This window comes from Neopsephotus bourkii, unplaced genomic scaffold (assembly GCF_033783945.1).
Source record: "Neopsephotus bourkii isolate Nb327-2 ecotype Australia unplaced genomic scaffold, CSIRO-AGI_Nbou_v1 NB_1820, whole genome shotgun sequence".
NCBI classification, from domain to species: Eukaryota; Metazoa; Chordata; class Aves; order Psittaciformes; family Psittacidae; genus Neopsephotus; species Neopsephotus bourkii.
Genome location: NW_026902293.1, coordinates 7626529 through 7649198, shown reverse-complemented (window position 1 = coordinate 7649198; position 22670 = coordinate 7626529). Strand labels below are relative to the sequence as shown.

The 22670-nt window shown below is 39.5% G+C and overlaps 1 protein-coding gene across 11 annotated transcripts in view; it reads left to right on the top strand.

Moving 5' to 3' along the window:
• NCOA2 (nuclear receptor coactivator 2) overlaps positions 1–22670 on the top strand; it is a 198085-nt gene that overhangs the window by 105443 nt on the left and 69972 nt on the right. For 10 of the 11 annotated variants that reach the window (XM_061342862.1, XM_061342860.1, XM_061342857.1 and 7 more), the window contains 2 exons: positions 10822–10923; positions 11760–11932. In XM_061342862.1, the coding sequence (XP_061198846.1) occupies positions 10841–10923; positions 11760–11932 (256 nt within the window). In that variant the 5' untranslated portion in view covers positions 10822–10840. Of the gene's footprint in view, positions 1–115; positions 238–10821; positions 10924–11759; positions 11933–22670 lie in introns of those variants that run through there. The other variant, XM_061342864.1, reaches the window with a different exon arrangement.

Sequence of the window (22670 nt, the reverse complement as noted above, 5' to 3'; positions counted from 1 at the left end):
GCAGGGGTACCAGAATCAGCAGGAAGCACCTGCTGGGGGAAACTAGTTGCTCATGCAAACACAGAATAGGAATAGGAGCCAAACCCTGTCTAGTCTCTCCCACAACAGACGGGACCATGTCCTTCTCACCAGGACACCCTCTAGGAGCAAGGCTGAGGCAAGCCATCTTAGGCTGAGGAGAACATGGAATTTTCTGGGTGAGATGCTCTAAATGCATCTCAGAAGCAGAGTGAATGGGTAAGCCAGGCACTGTGCTGAAGAGGGGGATTTGGCTGTACAGTTTCAAAAGTTGTGCAGGGTTCTGAACCTCATGTAGGCACCAGCCACATCCCTGACTGACAAAGGATGTCAACATGAAGCTGAATTTTTCCTTTACTATGAACGTGACCATTTGTGAAGCTGAGTGCTATCATTTAACTTGTATATAGGTATGTTTGGTCTATTGTTAACTTGCAACCTTTTGCAACAAAGAAGCTCGAATTCTTGATTCTTAAACAGAAACTTTATTGTTAGACACTGTTAAACAAAATGCATGCTTATGAGAGTATCTCAGTATTTTAGAATGAAGTGTGGAGTATGTAAGTGTATCTTGCAGGTATGTGTGGAGTAGGTTTCATTTGCCACAATAACAATGTCAAAATATGTAGAAATGCTTTAGATAATGTTTAGGTACACTTCCTGCAAGTCAGAGTTTTAATTCGATGCTTGGCATTCGAAAGAATGGCCTGAAGTTTCAACATACTTCCTAGTAATAGGTGGTTGGATAGAAGAGAAAAATAAACCCTGTTACTGCTGCAGCTATGTGAAAGTCAGAAACACGGGTTCAGTTTTTAATGAGGCACCAGAGGAGATACACAAAGCCGGGTTTTCTGAACAGCAGCAAAAATTTTGGTAAAATCATGTTTTCAGTAACAGTATCTACTCCAGAACTGAAAGAACTTTATTTCAGTGACCAGGTTAGAGCTATGAAAGGTGGCAGGCAACATAAACATCTCTTGCTGAGGTTCCAGTGGAGGCTTGGTTGCACATCGTATTGCACCTGTGCATGTAGAGATGCTAAGTTGATCTTTGTAACCAGGAAGACAGACACCTCTCAAGGTGTGTGAAATCATTGAAATCAAAATTGATAAGTGATGGAAGGCAATTTAAATACAATAGGTTTGATATCTGCATGCATAGGTTTGATAACTGCGTTACAGAATACAACTGATACAGAAACATGATGCTATTCTTTCTGACTCGCCCTCTGCTTTTTACTTTTTAGCCTTATGGATTGCAGTTTCATGATATTTTTATTAATGGAGTATATTTTAACTAAAGTAACCAGACTGGTATTTGACAGGTAGTTAACTGGTGTTAAACCCTAACGTAGGCATTCCCATGCAACAGAGATGTGTAAATGCCTTTATCTATTGTGACTGGTCATGTTTTTCTCACTGCTAAAATAGACATCTTGAAAATCACACTGAACTAGATGAGATTACTGGTATTCTTGGTAATCTGTGGAATTGTGTCAGTTATGTTTATGAGATTAGAAAATATTCCTGGATTTGAGTTTCTCCATGGTGCCTTACTCTTGCAAGAGCAGTTTTCAGTCTTCCCCTCTCTCTGATCTGGTTTTCCCCATGCTCTTTGGTGGTTTCTAGAGGGGAAAATTGGTGTGGGAATTTTAGTGGACAAATAAGTTTTGAAACTGATATTGGCACAGAGGATTCAGTAGAAATTAAAATACGCTTAACTCACTGTTCCAGAAGTATCATCAACTGGAAATAAAAGCTATTTAAGTACAAATCTTCCTGTAGCATTACCCCTTTCTGTGTTGTTAGATCTGCTTCGTCAGCTATGCTTTTCACAAAGTTTTACTTTAAATCACACTAGATTTGAAATGCTAGGCTTCTAAATCAGTCTCATCAGTAAAGTTGTTAGTAATTGCGAACTGTAGGAAAAATTCTAGATTAAATAAACATGGGGGGGGGGGAGAATTTGGGCTCTTCCTTTTCCAGTGAAAATGTTTGCAGGCTTAATATTTTCGCAGCCATAATCTGATACTTATCAAATGGAGCCTAGAAGGTTAAATGGGTTTAGAATTACTTTTGTTCCTCTGTTTTTATTGTTTTCTAATTTATCTATGCACCACAAACAAAATGACACTATAATGACTGGCATATTTACAGATAATGTTTTGGCATTGTATTTTGGTGTTTTAGTCTGGTGTTTTAAGGGGAGCTTTAGTGGTATTAAGCTGCGATTCTCTAAATAACAAGAGAGAGGTAGAATCCCAAACCTGAAATTATGATACATTCTTGAACAATATTTTTTTGTGGTGGGTACAGCCTGCCTTCTCTTTGACAGTGTTTTGATGAAAACAGACTTTTTCCTCTTTAAGAGTGGGAATTTAGCATACCTGTTATATGTCATGTAAAAAAAAAACAAAGAAAAAACTACATTCTTCCTCTGATATTTTTTCTCTGTTTTCTTCTTAAAGCCTAATCTTGCTATTCCTGGGCATATTAGAAGTGGCTGACGTAGCCTAATCCATAAGTAGCTGAGTGGCTGTGTTAAGAGCCTTTGCCTATGAGAATACAGAAGGTAGGAGCCATCTTACAGTGTTGGATCAGCCTGGAGCGTGTTTTGCAAAGTCTCAAGCAGGACCAGGGGTTTCTCAGACTTGTGGGTTTGAGTAGTTGACAAAAACCTTTTTCTCCTTCAAGATTTAGGTAGATATTAAAGAAAATCCTATTAAATACCACCCTGTAACACTGAACATTAATGTTAGCCATTTATTTGATTGTTACAGCATGTGTTAAAAGAGCTGCTGCTGCCCGTTTGCAGCCTAATGTGCTTATTAGGCGGTCTTCCCGGTGGCATCTTGAAGTGTCTTTCAGGTAAAAAATTCATGAGCATTATTGGCTTTCAGGCTGCAAATGGAATATGTCATCTTCTTACTATCTAATACACCACTCTAAAGCCATTATACAGTAGTAAGGGAAAAAATATTGCTTTGGCTTTGGCTTAAACATTTGTTTATAGTCTGTCATAGCCTTGTAGACTGAGCAAAAATGTGAGTAGTAGATGTTGGAGCCAGTTTTCTTTTATGCATGGGCTCGATGGCATCTGCTGCTAAATTATCTTCTTAGTTCTAGTTTCTGGATTTCAAGAATAAAATAGAATTTAGTAAATATTACCATGAATCTCATTTTAACATTACCTATAATAGCCTCTCAAACAAAATTGTATCTTCTAAGTAACAAGTGTTGTTTTCAGATAGAAAAGGCTACAGGTGCATGTCAGATTTTAGTGTAAGTCCTTTAAAGGGGACTAGTTTTTCAGCTTGCTGCTACTACCTTCCTCATAGAAACTCGGTTTTCTGTTTGCTTTATACTAAATGACTGTTGTAGGGTGGCAGAGATTTGAGGCAGTTTCATCTATAGTGAAAGTGCTTGTGTTGTTTCAGGAAAAAAGCATATCCTTGAAGAAGTTAATTTATATTTGCAATTTGAGGTTACCATCATCAGCCAAGGTATTGAGCATCTTGTTATTTTGGCAGACTGGTAGTTTGTGGTATACTCCAATTCCAGGTGTTCGGTGATGAAGAATGGGTATAGGAAGTCTGTTGTAGAACATGTAGCTTATGTATGCAAAGGATGCAGGAGGATGGTTTACCATATCTTTAACTTTCTTTCCTGACAAACTTTTTAGCAGTGGATTCTTGCTTTGATTTAATTTTACCAGACACTTTTTTTCCTGCTCCTTTCATTTCCCTCACTCTTCACCTCTATTTTATTACTCCTTTCCAAACTTTTATCCATTTTCTCTGGATTTGTTAAAATACCCATGCAAGAGAAAGTTTGCACATGACAAGGCTGAGCTTTTCCAATAACAGTGTGGTGTGTTGGGTGGGTGGGCTCAATTAACTCATTCGGAGTCTGACAGGTCTACAATGAAAAGTGCTGTGAGACCTCCCTCCTGAATTGCTGTGGCTGAACAATGAAAGGTTGGCCCTAGGCTCCAGTGGCTCCAGCCTCTGGTCTAGTATCTTATCTTGCCTCTGACAGCGATTTCCTTCTGAGGCCTGAGAAAGTGGCTAGCAAATATTGCCTTCTTCAAAAGGATTAAAGACTGCAGTGTATATCAATATTAAATATTTTCCAGTTCAGAAGTGGAGCCAGTGAAAAAAAGTGTTCATGAGCAGAAAAAATGTGAAGAATCAGAAGTTGCATGTGACTTCCAACTTTCCTCTGGCTTCAGAGGAAAAATTGTACATCAGTAATTTTGAAACCGAGACTGAAAGCTTCTAGTCATGAGAACTTCACAGGAAAAGACTATGAATTATAATAGCTGCATGTTTAGTGTATAATTAACCAAAGGACTATGAGCTGTTTATATTTTTAAATTGGGTTATTAGAGAAAATTTTTGCCAAATTTTTCATTGACTTACTATATTTTTGGTCAGTAAACAGCTTTTTTACTGTTTGCTACTCCATAAAACAGTGACTTTAATAAATTAGTTCTATATTTATCAGCTGAGGCTACACCAAATGCAGGTATTGGTGTGCTGGAAGGTTGATAGTATAGTATTGCTACCTGATTGCCTGCTATATGGTATTTTACCTTTTGTTTGCTACTTTTCAGGTTGAAATAGCAGCTTTGAAGGTGTAATCCTCATTTATTCTTTAACTGCATTTGTTAGGCTTATAATAAATCTGACAGTTTAACAGGACTTGTTTGGAAGATGGCCTGCCCTGATAAGAGATAAAATGCACATTATCTTCTTCTGCATTGACTCTGGATGATTAGCTGTTTTCACTGGTGCTGAGGATCGGTGCTGGAACGTTTACTCTGCATGCCCGTGTTCCTGTGTGGCATTTGAGGAATGGAGGAGATGTTACAAATTCATGCAATGGATTTGTGCTCGATTTTTTTCTATCTCCTCCTTCATGGGAACTCTGTTTTTCTTTCTTTTCTCCCATGAGTTTTATTTTTGGGTTTGCATTGTTTTATTTTTTTCCCTTTGAAAGACAAATGTTTACTATTGCTTATAATTAGGTTAAGTCTGTGTACTCTAACTCTGAGAGGTTGCTGGTAGAGGATGCAAAGGAGGATGTGCTGTCACAACGAGAGCAGAAACTATTGTTTCATTACTGATAACAAGAAAAAATGAATTTAAGCCTCTTTCAGGCTCGATTGTTTCAGCATCCCAGCATCTGGTAGAAACTGGTTAGGTCTCAATTACTGTAATTGCAATCACATAGCCACGAAGAGTTTATTGATTTAATATTTCAGTGTTTGCGATTTACATTTAATTATTAGAAAAAATAGTGATTTTGTCTACAAGTATTTTGGATAATTAGACCTCTGGTAGCAAAATGGAGAAAGTGGTATAATGCACTTACAGTGTTAAATCTAAATACAAAGAAAGTATTTACTTACCTGAGACTTCCTGTTGGTACAGGTCATCTGTTGGAGCCTAAAATTAGTTCTTTGGGTATTTTTAGTAATAGTAATTCTGCTTCTCTAATTATCTCCTTCCTTATGCGAAAACCCTGTGGTGGGTGTATTTATCTTTCCATTGCTCTATTGCTCCTCATTGATGCCCAGTGGAATTGAAGCTTGAGGGTCATCTGAATCGGCATTAGAAATTTGGCTCTTAGTTATTGTTGTAGGGTTTTTTTTTTGGAGGACAAATGGAACAAAAACTAAATATATATTGAGAAGAAAAATCTGCTACCAGCACTGAAGGCAAAATACTAATCCCACATTGGGATATTACATTTGTATTTTGGAGTGCAGTACAGCTCCCAGACAACTTGCACAGTGAAAAAGGGAGTGCCTGGACTTGCATGAGACTTCATTCTGCAAGACATGCACTCAAATGCAGCTTTGTAAGACATTTTCTTTCAAATAAAAATTGGTTTAGTTCAGCATCTGACATATCATGATGCTATTTTTCACATTAACAAACATATGTCTCTGTTTGTTTCTCCTCAGTGCAGTGATTACTCCTCGTTTTGTTTTTTTTTTACTAATTCCCAATTTGGTTAATCCTTTTCCTATTCTTTACCATACTAATAAGCCTTGCCAGCTTGTTTCAGAAGACATGTGGTAGAGCTGATACTACATTTCCATTTCTTCTAAAACACCAAATGAACCGAACTGTGCAATTTCTTTATCTTTGTTTTTTTTCTGGGAATTCCTGCAGAGATGTATAAAAAGATCAGAGGAGCAGGATGAATGCTGCTTTCTAATCTAAGGTAGTTCCCTATAGGGGACGTTTATTGAAGTAAAACTTTGAGCCTCTGACTTGTCATTCTACTCTTAGTGGCACCAGTTTTGAATTGTCATGTTTCCTGGAAAATTTCACACTTCAGGTTTGGGAGACGTATTTTCTGGTCTGAGAAGCTATCTGTGTGGTTCTGGAACAACTTTAGAAGTCCCTAGATTGTCTTGTTAAATTATTAATTTATTTAATGTTATGGATTTTTTATATTATGAAACTATTAGTAATAATGAATAACCAAGACATTTTGGGGTTGATAAATTAATATCTATGGAAGGACTTAGGGCAGAACCTAAAAGTATGCAGTGTGGCTGCTCCTGACCCACAGATGTTTGTATGTCTACAATTCATCTATCAATTCAATCTAAACTCATGAGGTTTTCCCCTTCTCACTGCAAAGTTTCCTAGGTGCCTGCTCTTAGGTGCTGCACATGCCCAGAGGTACTTTCTTCTGAAAAATGTGGTTTTAATTCCTTGCTTATGCCACATTAAATTTGTGGAGGTACCTAAATCCTCCAGACATCTTCATCTACTGGTATTCATAGATCTTGAATGTGAATTAGCTTATACAAAAAAAAAAAAAAAAAAAAAAAAACAAAACCCAAAAAACCACATTGTTTAAAAAAAAAAAAGGCTGCTTTCTTTTCAAGAGACATGAGGAAGCTGGAGGGTGCTTATCTCTTTGACTCTACTTGTTAGGAGTCAGTGCTGAGAAATGGGAAGTACATGTTTGCTGCCCTTCTCAGCAGAAGCTACCCTTCTCTTAAGACAGCATTTGAAGTACTTACCTGTGAATTTAGTAGTATGGTCTACAAACCTAAAGATTCCTACTGCACTGCAAGAGTTAACCATGCCCTCTTAACTTCATGAACATCCAGGTTTCATAAAAAGATAGCCTACCACCTAGGAGGCTGTCCTTCCTGGTGAAAAATACAGGCTTGAAATCCTTCTGCAAAGAGGGAACTGAATCAATTGCCCAGTTTCTGGCTATGGTATTTGGTACATAGCATTATGGAGGAACAGGGCAGCAGATTATCTATGCCCAGCTTATAAAAGTTGATTTCTCCTCATTTCTTCTAACTCAGGAGAAGATTTTAGTTTCTTAATCCCCAAAGACCAGCAGAACTTAACCTGTCCTAGTCAGCCACATAATCCCTAGGGAGATAGAGTTTGTGGGTACATCCTCTTGATTTTAGTACTGTGTACTAGATACTGCTTAGCGACTTTCATTTCAGCCTCTGAGATTTTTTTTAGATTGTATTAGTATTGTCTGTCTAGCTCCTAACACTGGATTTTATGTCTGCTCTGGAGCACAAGGTCATGGACAGCATAGGAGCTACAGAACCTGTACAGATCTTTGAGGTATAGAATGTAATTTCTAATGAAGACATAGGGGAGAGCAGAAAGCAAACACGGTAGTAGGTGGTAGATTTCCAGAAAAATTTATGATGAGTAAAAAGAAACGGGTAACTCATTCTAAGAAGAAGCTGATAAGGCTGTGGAGAAAAAGACGTAATGGCCTGTAAGTGCAAACAAAATACATAATTTATTTGTCTAGAACCATTTACTATGTTTAATAAAGAGAGAAGGTACTAGTTTCATGATACCACTTTTGTTCCCTTAAATACAAAAGGTTGAAGATGTTTGTGGTGGGAGGATAGTTTTAATATGTCTTCTGAAGGCAGATACTGTAGATCTAGTGGAATTCCTAAGGAATAGCATCAGTGTGAATGAAAAGAATTGATACATGCATTGATGACATATGCTGGAAAGGGACTTCTTACAAGGACATGTAATGATAGGACAAGGGGGAATTGCTTTAAACAGAAGGAGGGTAGGTTTAGATTAGAAAATGTTATTTACTGTGATGGTGGTGAGACACTGGAAAAGGTTGCCTCAAGAAGCTGTGGATGCCCCATCCCTGGAAGTGCTCGAGGCCAGGCTGGATGGGGCTTTGATACATCCTCATCTAGTGGAAAGTGTCCCTGCCTGGGGTAGGGTGGTTGGATGGAACTACATGAGCTTTAAAGTCTCTTCCAACCCAAATCATTCTATGATTCTCTGTTGGAGCTACCCATGAAACTTTGGTTACCTCAAAAAGGCACTTCCCTTTGCAATAACTCTGACAGAGTAGCTGGGAAAGCTGTCAATGACTGTTCCTATTTGCTTTCTTGTGGAGGAATGGGATGTGGAGGGGTTGTTCCCCCTAAATGCTTTTTTCTGTCTTTAATTCTTACTACTCAGGGGAAGAAGATGGAAGTTGAATGTTCGACAGATTTTCATGAATTGTTGTGCTTGCTGTTCTCAAGAAAAATAGTGAATTGGTTTACATTTCTGAGGTATTACTTGGGAAATGTAAGAAATTCAGGGATTCCCCAGCCTTTAGGTCACCTGAACTTTAGGCCACCATCTGAGTGCTTCTCAGAGGTCAGATGATCTCAGGCATGTACAGTTTCTTTATGCTGAATTATTCTCACCCTGGTCAGTAAAAAATTCAGTCATTTAAACAGAGCCCTAAGGACACTTCCAGCTTTCCACTGACAGAGATGTGGAACTGTTGTCTCCTAACAAATTCTCTTAATTACTGACAGTTTTCTTAATAGTATCTTGCTCCTTCTTTGGAGCTCTGCTTGTCATACTTGTGATACTGCATATTTTCATGAAAGTGAAACACATCAGATGGATGTATATTTCTACTTTTGTATTTGAATATACATGTGAATGCCTGCTGGGGCTGGAAATAAGTGAAGATGCTGATTTAAGGAAGAGTCAGTTTCACAGGCAACACTGCAGACTGCAGTAGATGTTTCATGCTCTGCAGTAAGGTCAGCGTTGGTGTGGCACTATGAATGCCCTGACTGCATCACTGGAGAATTGCAGAGTTCTCCAGCAAGTACACAGTGATGGAGTTAGTGATGGCATGTCTTCCCTTTAAAAGCTCAGCTCTGCTTTACTGCAGAATCAGTGTTCCCTTCTTGCAGTGGGTTGTTCTCGAAAGGTTGGCAGTGTGTATATGCATATGGATATACATGGCCAGATTGGATGGGCTTCAAGGAACCTGGTCTAGTGGAAAGTCTCCCTGCCCATGGCAGGGGATTTGGAGCTACAATCTTCAAGTCCCTTTCCAACACAAACCATTCTATGGGTAAACTCAATAGAGAAAAGGTATTTTCAAATAGAATCTGACACCATCCATTCAAAGACCAGCTGGGAGCTGTGTTTCAGGCATGATCCAGTCTTTTGCATGAAATCTGAGCAGTATTTATAAAAAAAAACAACCAAAACCAACAAAACAACAACAGAATTGCCACTTAGTTTAGAAAAAGATTAGCTGGTGTTCAATTCTGAGTCTGAGATGGCTAGGAGTCTTTGTTTGCCTGTTCAAGTTCCAGTAAGTAGCCTTTCTCAGCATCCCTGCAGAACTGCTTGGATCATAGTCTTCAGGCTCTTTCTGCTGATATCTTCATTCAGCCAGTTCATTGGGAAAACTTAGATTTCCAGAATATCCTGTTACCAGCACACCTATTACCTGTGAACATCCACAGCTGCTAGATTTTATAAAGTGTCAAAAAGGAAAAAGCAAAAGAGCACTGCAGTTTTAACCCACAGCAGTTCCCTCATTAAATTCAGTGCATCCTGACTGGGCCAGCAGAGGGAAGAGAACTGGTGGGACAGAAGGGCTTGAAGAAGCTGGTAAACCCCCTTGTTTTGATACCTGATTTCCGTTTTATGCTGATGTGATCGTAGAATTACAGGCTCCAGCTCTCATTTTAGCATGGTATGAATCACTTCCCTATGCCCTTTGTAATAGTGCTTTCTGCCTCCAGAATATTGGCATTTATTGAGGAGTATGTAACCCGGGGCAGGCAAGTTTTGTGTATTCCTATGGTGCACAGGACAACAGACGGCCAGGAGCAGGGCAGGATTTCCATGGGCTGTTTATTGCACAAATTGTAATAAGCTTGTGTTGTTTTAATACATGGTAGCTCGACAAGTTGTTTTCCTTATGAGGTAGATTATACGCACAAAATATTTATCAGTTCCTCAGTGATCTCTAGTGTTGACAGATGTTCTGTTTCTACAGTATTGCACATGTTCTTGTGCAAGTATTATCTTTTGATTTTTAACTAAAGCTGCATGTGCTACCTGTTCATGTAGCTGGGATACACATTTCGTTTAATGTATTTCAATTCCGTTGTGTTTTTCTTGTTGTGTGGCACTATGGCTTTTCTTTCATCTTTCTTCAGTCATCCTTGCAAAATTGCCATGAAAATTCAGCAACCCAGGCACAAAACGTACTTATCTGGTAGCAGTTAGAGATGAGAACACTTTTCTTGCCCACCACAAATTTTCTTCAGGAGTTTTGTGTAGCATTTTGTGGTGTCATAAACACAAAGTTTTTATTGGTAACTTTCAAAAAAACCTCTATTTTAAATGATAGCTTTGCCAAGTAAAAGCTGAGTTGAGCATGGAATGAGAAACTTGAGAACAGAGAGCTCATGATTCTTCCACCATAATCTTTTCTTGCCCTTTCTTCTTTTTAGTTGCTGATATGTGTTCAAGATGAGTGGGATGGGAGAAAATACCTCTGACCCAACCAGAGCAGAGTCAAGAAAGCGCAAGGATCCCGATCAACTTGGACCCAGGTTAGACCATTTATTTCTGAAGACACTGAAAAAGCAACACTTAAATTGTTACACGTGCACACATTTTTCAGGTAGAAAATTACAAACTTACATTCTTGCTAAGAGAAATCAATACCAGACTACTCTGATGCAGTAATTTTGTATTGTTGTGGCTTTGGGGTGGAGGCTTATATCTTTTATTCTTATTTGGTTGGTTGGTTTGAATCCAGTGTAGTGCCAAAATACAAAATTTAAGTGACAATTTAGGAGCTATGTAAAAACCTTTTTTGGGTAATCATTGCAAGGAGTCTTCAGTCCCTCATTCCGGCAGTTCTTGTTCATCATAATCAGGGACTTGAAAAATATTTTCCAGTTTTATGGCAGTTGCATTACCAACACAAATAGATTTTAAAGCATATCCACTCATTTACCATTTCTTTTTGCAACTGTCATAATTTCACAAGGAGGCAGAGAATATGAGTTGTTTGGTTTAACTTCTGAAGCTGTTTTATTTTCTCTTACACTGTCACTATATGATACTCTCTGGATTCTCAACACCATGTGGAGGGATGCTTGTTAAATGTTGAAATCCCATTCCCCCAGTTAATCTTTGGTTTTGAATTTCAAATCTCAAACCTCTTTTAAACAAAAATGTAACTGCTGGGAGTGGAGCAAGGGGCAAGTAGTGTCTTTGAATGCTCCTTTCCTTCTCTGCTTGAGAAACTTGTAAGTTAGACTTTTGAAGTGCGAGGGGACAATTGTCTCTGGTTTTGTTAAACTGCTCTCAAACCATTTGAAATAATCATTGAGCTGGGCAGAAGGCAGGCAAAGTGACATTAAATAAAATCCTTTTCCAGCCCTAAAAGAAGCACTGAGAAACGCAATCGTGAGCAAGAGAATAAATACATAGAAGAACTTGCAGAGCTGATTTTTGCAAATTTTAATGATATTGACAACTTTAACTTTAAACCTGACAAATGTGCAATCTTGAAAGAAACTGTGAAGCAAATTCGTCAGATAAAAGAACAAGGTAAGAAGACTAATTAATTGACTGAATATTTTCTATGTTGATTATTGCTTTATTTTTGGCAAACCTGATGGTCTCTTCAGCTTTTCTTTAGCAAATTCCCAGGTTTTTCATTAATCAGTAATGAAAGGTGCTGTAGTTCATGTGAACAGAGTGTGGTAAGTATCTTACTCACTATTTTAAGAATAAGTCTCACAGAAAATTCAGAACTTGCAGCAAGAGAGAGAAAATCGGTCAGTCCGATGCGTGCATCTAATGGAACTAAAATGACTTGTGCTTTTACAGAAGTTAACTAGCAGATGGCATTGGCAGGAAAGAAAGAATACTTGCATACTCTTACATGGATGATGAATCCATGCAAAATAGGAATGATCCAGGAGAGGGGGGTATGAAAGTGTTCTTCATTCCCCCTTTTGCTTTCTTCGGTTCGTATGAATAGATATTGTGAACTAAATTATCTGTGTCCCTTAAATGATGACATCATATCCTCAACTACAATAGGTTTGAAGCTATTCTAATCTCTAGATAGGGTCTGGTTATAAATGCAAACCAGAGAATGTGACAGTTTTCTTCCTGTTCTTTGTCTAGAAGATTAGTTTTGTATTTCTTTTCTTTACATATATGTCCTATTTAAAGAAAAAAAACGAAATCGTTTAGAAACTTGAAATTTTTGGAAGTGGGTTTTGTGGCACAGGTCTGTCTGTGCAGGCATGAATAGCACTGCAGGTGTTTGGGGCAGATTCAAATTCTTAAACTAGGTGTGTATCATTTTTCTTTTAATGTGAAAGATTTCAATCTCTTTATAGACTGTGTTTAGAGAGATTCCTTTGCTTTTTGGACATGTTAACATTTTTCACTTTTTCAGTATTCTGTGATTTCTATGGAAAATAATACTTCCTTTTCCATACTGTATGTGTGAAATTGCAGAAGTGGAGATTACATGTTGTATAATTTAGATACAGGTTTATTTCTAAACCAAGTAGATCTGCCGTTTCAGGCATCAGCCTATTCAAAGCTAAATGTAAAGTGGACAGTGTCAAATAGTATTAACTGCCTCCAGAGTGGCTCAAATTGATTAATTTTTTGGGAATGTTCATGTTTCTCAGCTTGTTATCTTCTTATTGCTATTCGGTTGCAGTAATTTTTTACATGGATATTCTAGTGAAGTTGTCGTGACCCATATTGGAAGTATACCTCTTAATGCTGCACAGTGCCCATCATCATTTATTGCTGGCTTTTTGAGATTTTATTTTTATTTCCTTATGTTTGGTTCTTCTTCCTTTTTTTTACATTCAGTTTTGCATTTTTGTTTTGCTGTCACCAGGAGACACATTTTCCTTACCATTACCTGAGAAGGAATAAGGGCAAAAAATATATGTTTTCCTGGGAAATGGGTTCACAGAGAAAAGTCTGTTAGTCCATCTGGTAATTCTCTCAGCAGCTCTAGAAAATCCAGTCTGAAAATCTGGCTCTAACTAATGGCAACTTTGGCACATCCAGGGTTTTGTTATTCAGGACCAATATCATAAAAACATTTTTCATATTGTTATAAAATGTTCTCACTCATCAGACCAGGTTACATGTAAATTATTTAAGTCATAATGGGGCCAGAATTGTACCAAAGCTGAATGTGCACTTAATTTTCTAGCCTCAGAAAGTTTTATTGCAAAAACAACCAAAAATGCAATTTTAGACAGACTGAAGTGCTATGAATACTGTTTATTTCAACAAGTAGAAGTAGTTTGCAACCCTTGAGCAATAAAGATGCTAAATCACTGTGATGTTGATTTGTTGCACAAGGTTCTTCAGCTGAGAACAATTAGATTGTCTGACAACTGCTTGGGTCTTTGCATAAAACTCATAGCTGGTACAGACTAGACTTTAAGTCTCTTGAAGGGCTATTGCAAAACACTGAGACCCTCAAGGTGGACATTAATAGCATCTCAGAGAGAAAGATTAGGATACTTGAAATTATTCCTTTAAACTAGTTAAAAGTTTGATACTAATTTCTTCATAGAAGCTATGCCTGTTTTTGTAAGGGCAAATTTAAAAGGTTTTCCTTTTAAAAAAATTCAAATGCAGCATTGGTTTGAAACAAGCATTTCATTAAGAAGTAGTTCTCACATATAGTAAGCATTCAAATTGCACAACCAGTACGGTACACATATACTTCTGTCGAGTGCCACAAAACTCTGACCTAAGCAAGGCAAACAGATTGAAGACCTAGTGTGACCATTGTTGCCTCACGGTTTTTAGGTAGTTATCACCTACACTGGGAATTTTGCACGTATATATTTATATGTGCAGGTTTTTCCAAATCTTTATGATGGCTTTTCCACTGCCAAGTCATGTTAGAAGACCTTTATAATGGTTAAGATAATGGTTGCATTATCTTAACAATATTTTTTCTAAAACAAAATCATTAAAATAATACTATACTTGCATACAGTGCCATGAGACTCAGGTTAAAATTTCATTTTCTTACAGTTGTGTTGTTGATTTTTAGTGTAACACTAGATATCTGTAGAAGAAAACTAAATGAAAGACCTGAAATTCCTGAATGATTCTACATTTACACAGACAAATTAAGATGGCTCAGTTTTTGTGTAGTGGATCTGCTTTGGTTTTCTTCAAAACTGGATTAAATTAGTGAAAGTTGATTTTACAGTTTTGTTATTTATTTTTAGTAAAGAGGCTGGAGTTTTTAAATAAATACTAAAAATTCTTCACAATTTTTCTTTTTCATCTGTAAATAAAATTACACATCAAGGTCTAATTACTTACAGAAGTGCAGTCAGTTATAAATACCTTGTAAAGCCAGTGAAAGCAACAAGTTTTATAGCTGCTACTGAGATTTGACAAGGAGACTTTATTCTAGGTTCTAGGAGTGAAAACAAGGAAGGAAGAAATAGAGATTAATAGTCATTTCCCATGTCAAACTTCCTGGGCTGGTAGCTGGAAAATAGAAAAAGATTTTTTTGTCATATTAATACTATGTAATTTAATATAATGTTCTCCTGATCTATTTCATATGCAAATATATATTTGCAATACTACATCTGTTATCTTTATATCTTTTCTCATTGTATATACTTCAAAGATTCTTTAGTTGTGGTACGTTGGAGATTTGGTTTATTACAATTTGAAAACAAGTTATAACTATATGCATACAACTGAATTAATTAGAAGAATTAAAGATATTTGGAAGATATAAATGTGTAGTTTTAATCTGGGTTTTGAAATGTTTTCAGCACTTGGGAAAAATGAAGACAAGTTTCTTTACAAAAGCTGAATTTTCTATTGAAGACTTTTACCTTATTATCTTACACTGATCAGATAGAGATCTGTGGATGTCCAGAGGAGATGAAAATCCATGATTTTAGCATGAAGATGAAACAGACGTTGTATTCATGTAAATCTTAAGTGGGCATTTCTGCTGGGGATTTGAGACTTGTATTTCGAGCTCTTGGGAAAAAAAATCACTAAATTTTTTTTATAACACAAAAGTGATATGAAATGGTGGTTTTATGGTTGTGTTACATGGTCATGAAAGTGTAAGGTTTCCTATTGTTTGCAGCTATGTGAAATAACTTTGAATGGTTGTTAGTCATACATGTTGCAGATGTGTTCATAATGTACACAGATGTGTACAAGCACAGTAAGTTCTGATTTGCAAGCGTTTAATTAAAAAGAAGCTAGTTTTAGACTAGTGTAAAGACCACTGGGGATAAGTGTTCCTTTATATGCCAGACAGCCAAGAAGCTATAAAGCCATTTGGTTGTATTTAAGAAATGTATTTAGTAAAATAGTGTCCGATTTTAGGATCCTACCTTATTTTTAAGAAAACACTTCAGCACTTAAGACAGATTCATTTCAGTTGTACAAGTACTGATGAAAATGTTTCCTCATCTCTGAAGACGACAAAATTCTGAGAACAAATAAAAGGAGTCTGGAGTCTTTTCTTCCTTTATTTACAGTCAGTTGAACTGTTTCACATCAGTCTCATTTGATTTCATACCTACGGTGGTTATTTGCCTTGAATCTTGTCATATGCCTGACTCCTCATTATGTCAGTGGCTTTGTTTCTTATTACTGGTTTTGGTTGCTGTGTCCCCCTTTAGCTGATATTTTTTATTTCTATGTATTAAGCAGGATATAAAAATTAGACGTTTACCCTTAGTTTAAAGCTCTTTTTATCCATCATGCTAACCTCATGCAGGTAAATAGCTCACATTTTAAAGCAGAGATTATTTATTACATTTCGCTGCTTGACCATCTATTGGTTCAGGCTTCGAAACCTTCTTCATTATTTCATTGTGCTTTTACCCTCTTCTCTGGGTATCAGCAATGTAGTGGATACAGAGGATACTGAAGATCACCTTAAGCTTCTTCAGCATTTTCTCTAGCTAAACAGTCTCCTCTGACCCCTTCAGTATGAATGCTGAAGAATGTGTCCTGACATAAAGTACCAGACTTATTTTTATTTGTCTTTTTTTTTAACCCCTCAAGTCCCCTGAATACCTTTTATTAAACTTCGGGTCTGCATCTCTTTTATTTCTCTCCTCCTACTCTTCATGCCTTTCTGTTTCCTGTAGCCTTTTTTTAGGATGGCATCCACCAGTATTATTTAGATTTACATACTGTGGGATGTAACCTACTGTGCCAAAGAATCCCCAAATAATAGAATATCTCAAGTTGAAAGGGGCCCATAAGAATCACTGGCTTCAACCCCCAGTCCAGGCCACATTCGGTCAAAGTATCCCCAAATAATAGAATATCTCAAGTTGAAAGGGGCCCATAAGAATCACTGGCTTCAACCCCCAGTCCAGGCCACATTCGGTCAATCAAACATGACAATACCATAACTAAACAGGAAGAGAGATACATCTGTCTCTCAAACTCAGCTTCTTTAGGTAGGAGCACTTACTCGTACCATCACTGTTACTTCTTCACAAAAGAAACATTATCAGGGGAGGCAATTGCGTTTTAAAGGACATTTTCCCTTAACTTTAAAAGAGATTTCTGGGGAAGAAGGATAGAAAAACATGATCCACATTCTGCAAATGCCTTGAAATAACTGGATAGTATGCAGTACCTCCTTATGCACTTCTGTCACACGGGAAGCAGGAGGGACTCCTGAAAGCTAAGGACATTCTCTCAACATAAGCTTCAGCTCAGGAGAGTAGAAAAACCATGCTCAGCACTGGTGGAAATTTACCTGAATATCTGCAACCTGCTGAAATCCAGCATCTCCTCTTCATCCACTCTAGGTTCCATTTTCCTGTAGAGTCCAGCTTTCATGTGTCACAAGTTTCTGAAGAAGTTTTGTGTTCTCTAGATCAGTTTTCAGTAGTAGGGGGAAGGGATATCAGGGTGATGATTATCGGTGTAGCTGTTAAGGTACACTTTTGAGTTGTCAGATCTTGTTTTTAGAGCAGCCTTACAAGACAGACTTTGGACAGAACGAATCACCATGTGAAAGCTGAACAGAGGGAGAAGTACTTAGTGAAGAGAGACATGCTGGCTAAAAACCTGCCCCAGGGAGCGTGAGCTACCAGGAGCGCGGTGAACAGAGTGGGCAAACAGAGTGGGTCGAGGCAGTTCATGCGGGCAGGCAAGCGGGATGTTGAGCACTCACCGTATGAGCAGGGCCCGGTCTGGGAGCTCTGCTCTGGCTGCCCCGGCTGTGGCCACCCTAGGCACTCAGACAGAGCCAATGAGAGGGGAGGCTGCAGTGCAGACTTCGGGGTGTAGAGAGTGCCTGCACTGCTCTGGTGAAGGAAAGGTGCACAATGGGCAGAGCTCCACTCATGGAGGATAGAAGGAGGCCGTTAACCCTAGAAGCTGGGAATTGGTGACACAAAAAAAAACAACAACAAAAAAACAACAGAAAAGGAGGAAAAGGACAATTAAAAGCAAGGGACTTCCTCCTAAATCTGTTTTCCCCATGCAGAACTGCTTTGCTGTCCTGCAGGGGGCTCATGAGGAAATGCACTTGTGCCAGAAGCAGCTGGCTGATGCACTGGTAAAGAAGATCTCTACTGGTGCTGCCAGGAAAAAGTGGCGGGTCGTAGTAGTAGGGGATTCTACTTTGAAAGGGACAGAAGCACTCGTCTATCGGCCTGACCCGGTCTCAAGGGAGGTGTGTTGCCTACCAGGGGCACAGATCAGGGATGTGGCAGAGAGGCTGCCTGCTCTAGTAAGCCCCACGGACTATTACCCACTTCTGGTGATACATGTGGGTGCTAGGGATATAGATAGCAGTAGCCTGGGGAACATAAGGAAGGACTACAGAGCCCTGGGAGAGGTGGTTAAGGGCTCTGGAGCTCAGATAGTATTTTTGTCTCTTCTCCAGGATACAGGGGAGGACCTAAAAAAGCTAGGAGGATTAGCAAGGTTAATAAATGGTTAAAAGAGTGGTGTCACAATCAGGGGTTTGGGTGTCTTGAACATGGGACCCAAGTTTGTAGGACAGGTCTAGCGGGGGCTGGTGGAGCTCTGATAAAGATCAGTTTTGGTAGGAGGCTTGACAGACTGGCTAAGGAGGCTTTAAACTAGATGTGTTGGGGGAGGGGGGCATCATTCCATCCCAAGGCTCCCAGTCAGTTGCCAGCACCTATAATAAATGCTTGGACCAATGCAGAGATATTCCGGCTGCTCCAGGCAATGAGCTGGCTTCATTTGGAGCTCGGCTCAGATGCCTCTATACAAATGTGCGTAGCATGGGGAACAAACAAAAGGAATTAGAGATGTGTGCACGTCTACAGGGGTATAATATAGTAGGCATCACAGAAACATGGTGCGATGGCTCCTATGACTGGAGTGTTGGAATGGAAGGTTACAGACTCTTTAGAAAAGAGGCCTGGCAGGTGCAGAGCGGGAGTTGCCCTTTATGTTAGGGATAGGCTGGAGTGTATGGAACTCTGTCTGGGGACAGGTGAGCAGTCGACAGAGAGCTTGTGGGTCAGGGTTAAAGGGAAAACAGCATTGGGAGACATTACTGTGGGGATCTGTTACAGACCGCCTGATCAAAAGGAATCTGTGGATGAAGCACTCTATAGACAGATAGGAAAAGCTTCATGCTCACAGGCCCTCATTCTCATAGGTGATTTCAACCACCCTGACATCTGTTGGAATGATGGTACAGCCCGGCACAAGCAATCTAGGAGGTTCATCAGTTGTGTGGAAGACAACTTCCTTCTGCAAGTTATAGAGGAACCGACAAGGAGAGGCGCCATGCTTGACCTCGTGCTCACCAACAGGGAAGGGCTCGTTGGAAATGTGGCACTGCAGGGCAGCCTTGGATGCAGCTACCATGAGATAGTTGAATTTGAGATCCTTAGGAAAGTGCGAAGAGCGTGCAGTAAGCTCACTGCCCTAGACTTCAAGAGAGCAGACTTTGGCCTCTTCAGGAACCTGCTTAGTAAGGTTCCATGGGATATAGGCCTAGAGGGCAGGGGGGCCCAAGACTCTTGGTTGATATTCAAGGATCACCTGCTACAAGCTCAGCAGTGTTGCATCCCAACCAGAAGGAAGTGCAGCAGGAGGGCTAGGAGACCTCCTTGGATGGACAAGGAGCTACTGAGGAAAACTCAGATGAAAAAGAGTCTTATAGAAAGTGGAAGCAAAGACAGGCAGCCTGGGAAAAATACAGGGATGTTGCCCAGGAAGCTAGGGACCAGGTTAGGAAAACTAAGGCCCAGTTAGAATTAAACTTGGCTAGGGATGTTAAAGATAACAGGAAGGGAATCTACAGGTACATAGCAAATAAAAAACAGACTAGGGAGAGCGTAGGCCCCCTCAGGAAGCTCTCGGGGGAACTAGATACACAGGATTTGGAGAAGGCTGAGGTTCTGAATGACTTCTTTACCTCGGTCTTCAGTGGCAAAGGCTCTGACTGTAGCATGCAAGTCTTGGAAGGCAGATGCAGGGACTGTGACAATGAAGACCTTGGGCCCACTGTAGGAGAGGAACTGGTTCGAGACCATCTTAAAAACCTGAACGTGCACAAGTCCATGGGTCCTGATGAAATCCATCCATGGATCCTGAAAGAGCTGGCAAATGAAGTTGCTAAGCCGCTGTCCATCATATTTGAAAAATTGTGGCAGTCAGGTGAAGTTCCCGATGACTGGAAAAAGGGAAATATAACCCCCATTTTCAAGAAAGGGAAAATGGATGACTCGGGGAATTACAGACCAGTCAGTCTCACCTCTGTGCCTGGCAAAATCTTGGAGCAGATTCTCCTGGAAGGCATGCTAAGGCACATGAAGAACAACAAGGTGCTTGGTGACAGCCAGCATGGCTTCACTAAGGGGAAATCCTGCCTGACCAATTTGGTGGCCTTTTATGATGGTGCTACAGAACTGATGGACAGGGGCAGAGCAGTTGATGTCATCTACCTGGATTTGTGTAAAGCGTTTGACATTGTCCCACACATCATTCTTGTCTCTAAATTGGAGAGACATCAATTCAATGAATGGACCACTTGGTGGATACAGAACTGGCTGGATGGCCGCACACAAAGAGCTGTGGTCAATGGCTCAATGTCCAGCTGGAGACCAGTAACGAGTGGTGTCCCTCACGGACTGGTGTTGGGACTGGTCTTGTTTAACATCTTCGTCGCTGACATGGACAGTGGGATTGAGTGCGCTCTCAGCAAGTTTGCCGATGACACCAAGCTGTGTGGTTCGGTTGATACGCTGGAGGGAAGGAATGCCATCCAGAGGGACCTTGACACGCTTGTGAGGTGGGCTGATGCCAACCTCATGAAGTTTAACCATGCCAAGTGCAAGATCCTACACCTGGGTCGGAGTAATCCCAGGCACAGCTACAGGTTGGGCAGAGAAGAGATTCAGAGCAGCCCTGCAGAGAATGACTTGGGGGTGCTGGTCCATGAGAAAATGAACATGAGCCAGCAGTGTGCACTTGCAGCCCAGAAAGCCAACTGTACCCTGGGCTGCATCAAGAGGAGTGTGACCAGCAAGTCAAAGGAGGTGATCCTGCCCCTTTACCCTGCTCTCGTGAGACTTTACTTGGAGTGTTGTGTGCAGTTCTGGTGACCTCAACATAAAAGGGCATGGAACTGTTGGAACAAGTCCAGAGGAGGGCCACAAGAATGATCAGGGGACTGGAGCACCTCCCGTATGAAGATAGGCTGAGAAAGTTGGGACTGTTCAGCCTGAAGAAGAGAAGGCTGCGTGGAGATCTCATAGCAGCCTTCCAGTATCTGAAGGGGGCCTATAGGGATGCTGGGGATGGATTCTTCATTAGGGACTGTAGTGATAGGACAAGGGGTAACGGGTTAAAACTTAAACAGGGGAAGTTCAGATTGGATATAAGGAGGAAATTCTTTACTGTTAAGGGTGGTGAGGCACTGGAATGGGCTGCCCAGGGAGGTTGTGAATGCTCCATCCCCGGAGGTGTTCAGGGCCAGATTGGACGAGGCCTTGGGTGATATGGTTTAGAGTGAGGTGTCCCTGCCCGTAGCAGGGGGGTTGGAACTTGATGATCTTAAGGTCCTTTCCAACCCTAACTATTCTATGATTCTATGATTTTATGCAAGAGCTATGGAACCTATATGAATTTAAAAAGAAGGCTTGTTGTTAATTATATACATAATCTTTTTCTGGTTTCACATTTCATAGCAAAACCAGTTTTTGCTTCCCTGTAGCAGCACTACTTTGTAATCACATGGTCACTCCAGCAGGTAGTCTGTTGTTGCCTCCAGCACCGGTCTGCAAGTAAAATTGCTTGCTAAAGGAAAACAGCATGGTCTTAAAGCTGTAATGAGGTGTTACTTTGGCTGCTGCTACTTTGAATTTATCAGATCTGAATTTAGATCCATATTTCAGGAAGTATTTAAGCAACTGACTAACTTTCAGCACATGAGTAATCCCTGTTAAATCAGTGGAACAACTTAAAAGTTTAAAGTTATGTGCATACACATCTTAGCAAATCAGGATATTAAGACAGGTGAGCATATGTAGACTTGGGCTTTGTTTGTTGATTTTTGTGTTGCAAATATTCTAGTTGGTCAATTCTACTGTAATTATATTTTTATGATAATCATATTTGAGATGGCAGGAGATTTAAAATTGATGACAATTTTTGAATCTTATTTTTGAAGGAGTTCTGCATGGCCATTATTATTTCTATCTTCTGTACTTTCAGCCTGATAAGATTTTAAGACTGAATTAAGTGTCAGAGGAAATTGTGCTGTGAAGTTGAACAATTTATAGAGAACACTTACCAAAAAAAAAAATCTATTACTGATTTTGCTTTGGTGTCTCCTCTGCCTACAGCTGAATTTGATGCATTTAAAATGGCTTTGATCTTCCTCTGTACATTGTAAAGCATCTTGGCTAAAAATCCAGTTGTGTTGACTTTACTACTTGCATGCCTCCAGAGAACTACTGATTCACTGAACAATTTAAACTGGTTTTAGGTAATGCAGACCATCAGTTTCTTTTTTGGCTCTGATGGAAAAGCGATAATTTGCCAGCAAGACTCATCAAGTGGGGAACTTACCAGGTTTTGCTTATTCTACCAGAGTAGTGTAACATGCAGGGTATGACTTAGGCCTTATCTACATATAAGTTATGGTGTTTTAGCTATACCAATATTTTTTGAAACAATATTATAATCTAATTAATATGATTTATGAGAGGAGTAGCTGAGGATGCCTTTATGACATAAAACTGTGTCCACACTGGTCTCAAACTATTGAGAGAGCCTGGAGAGG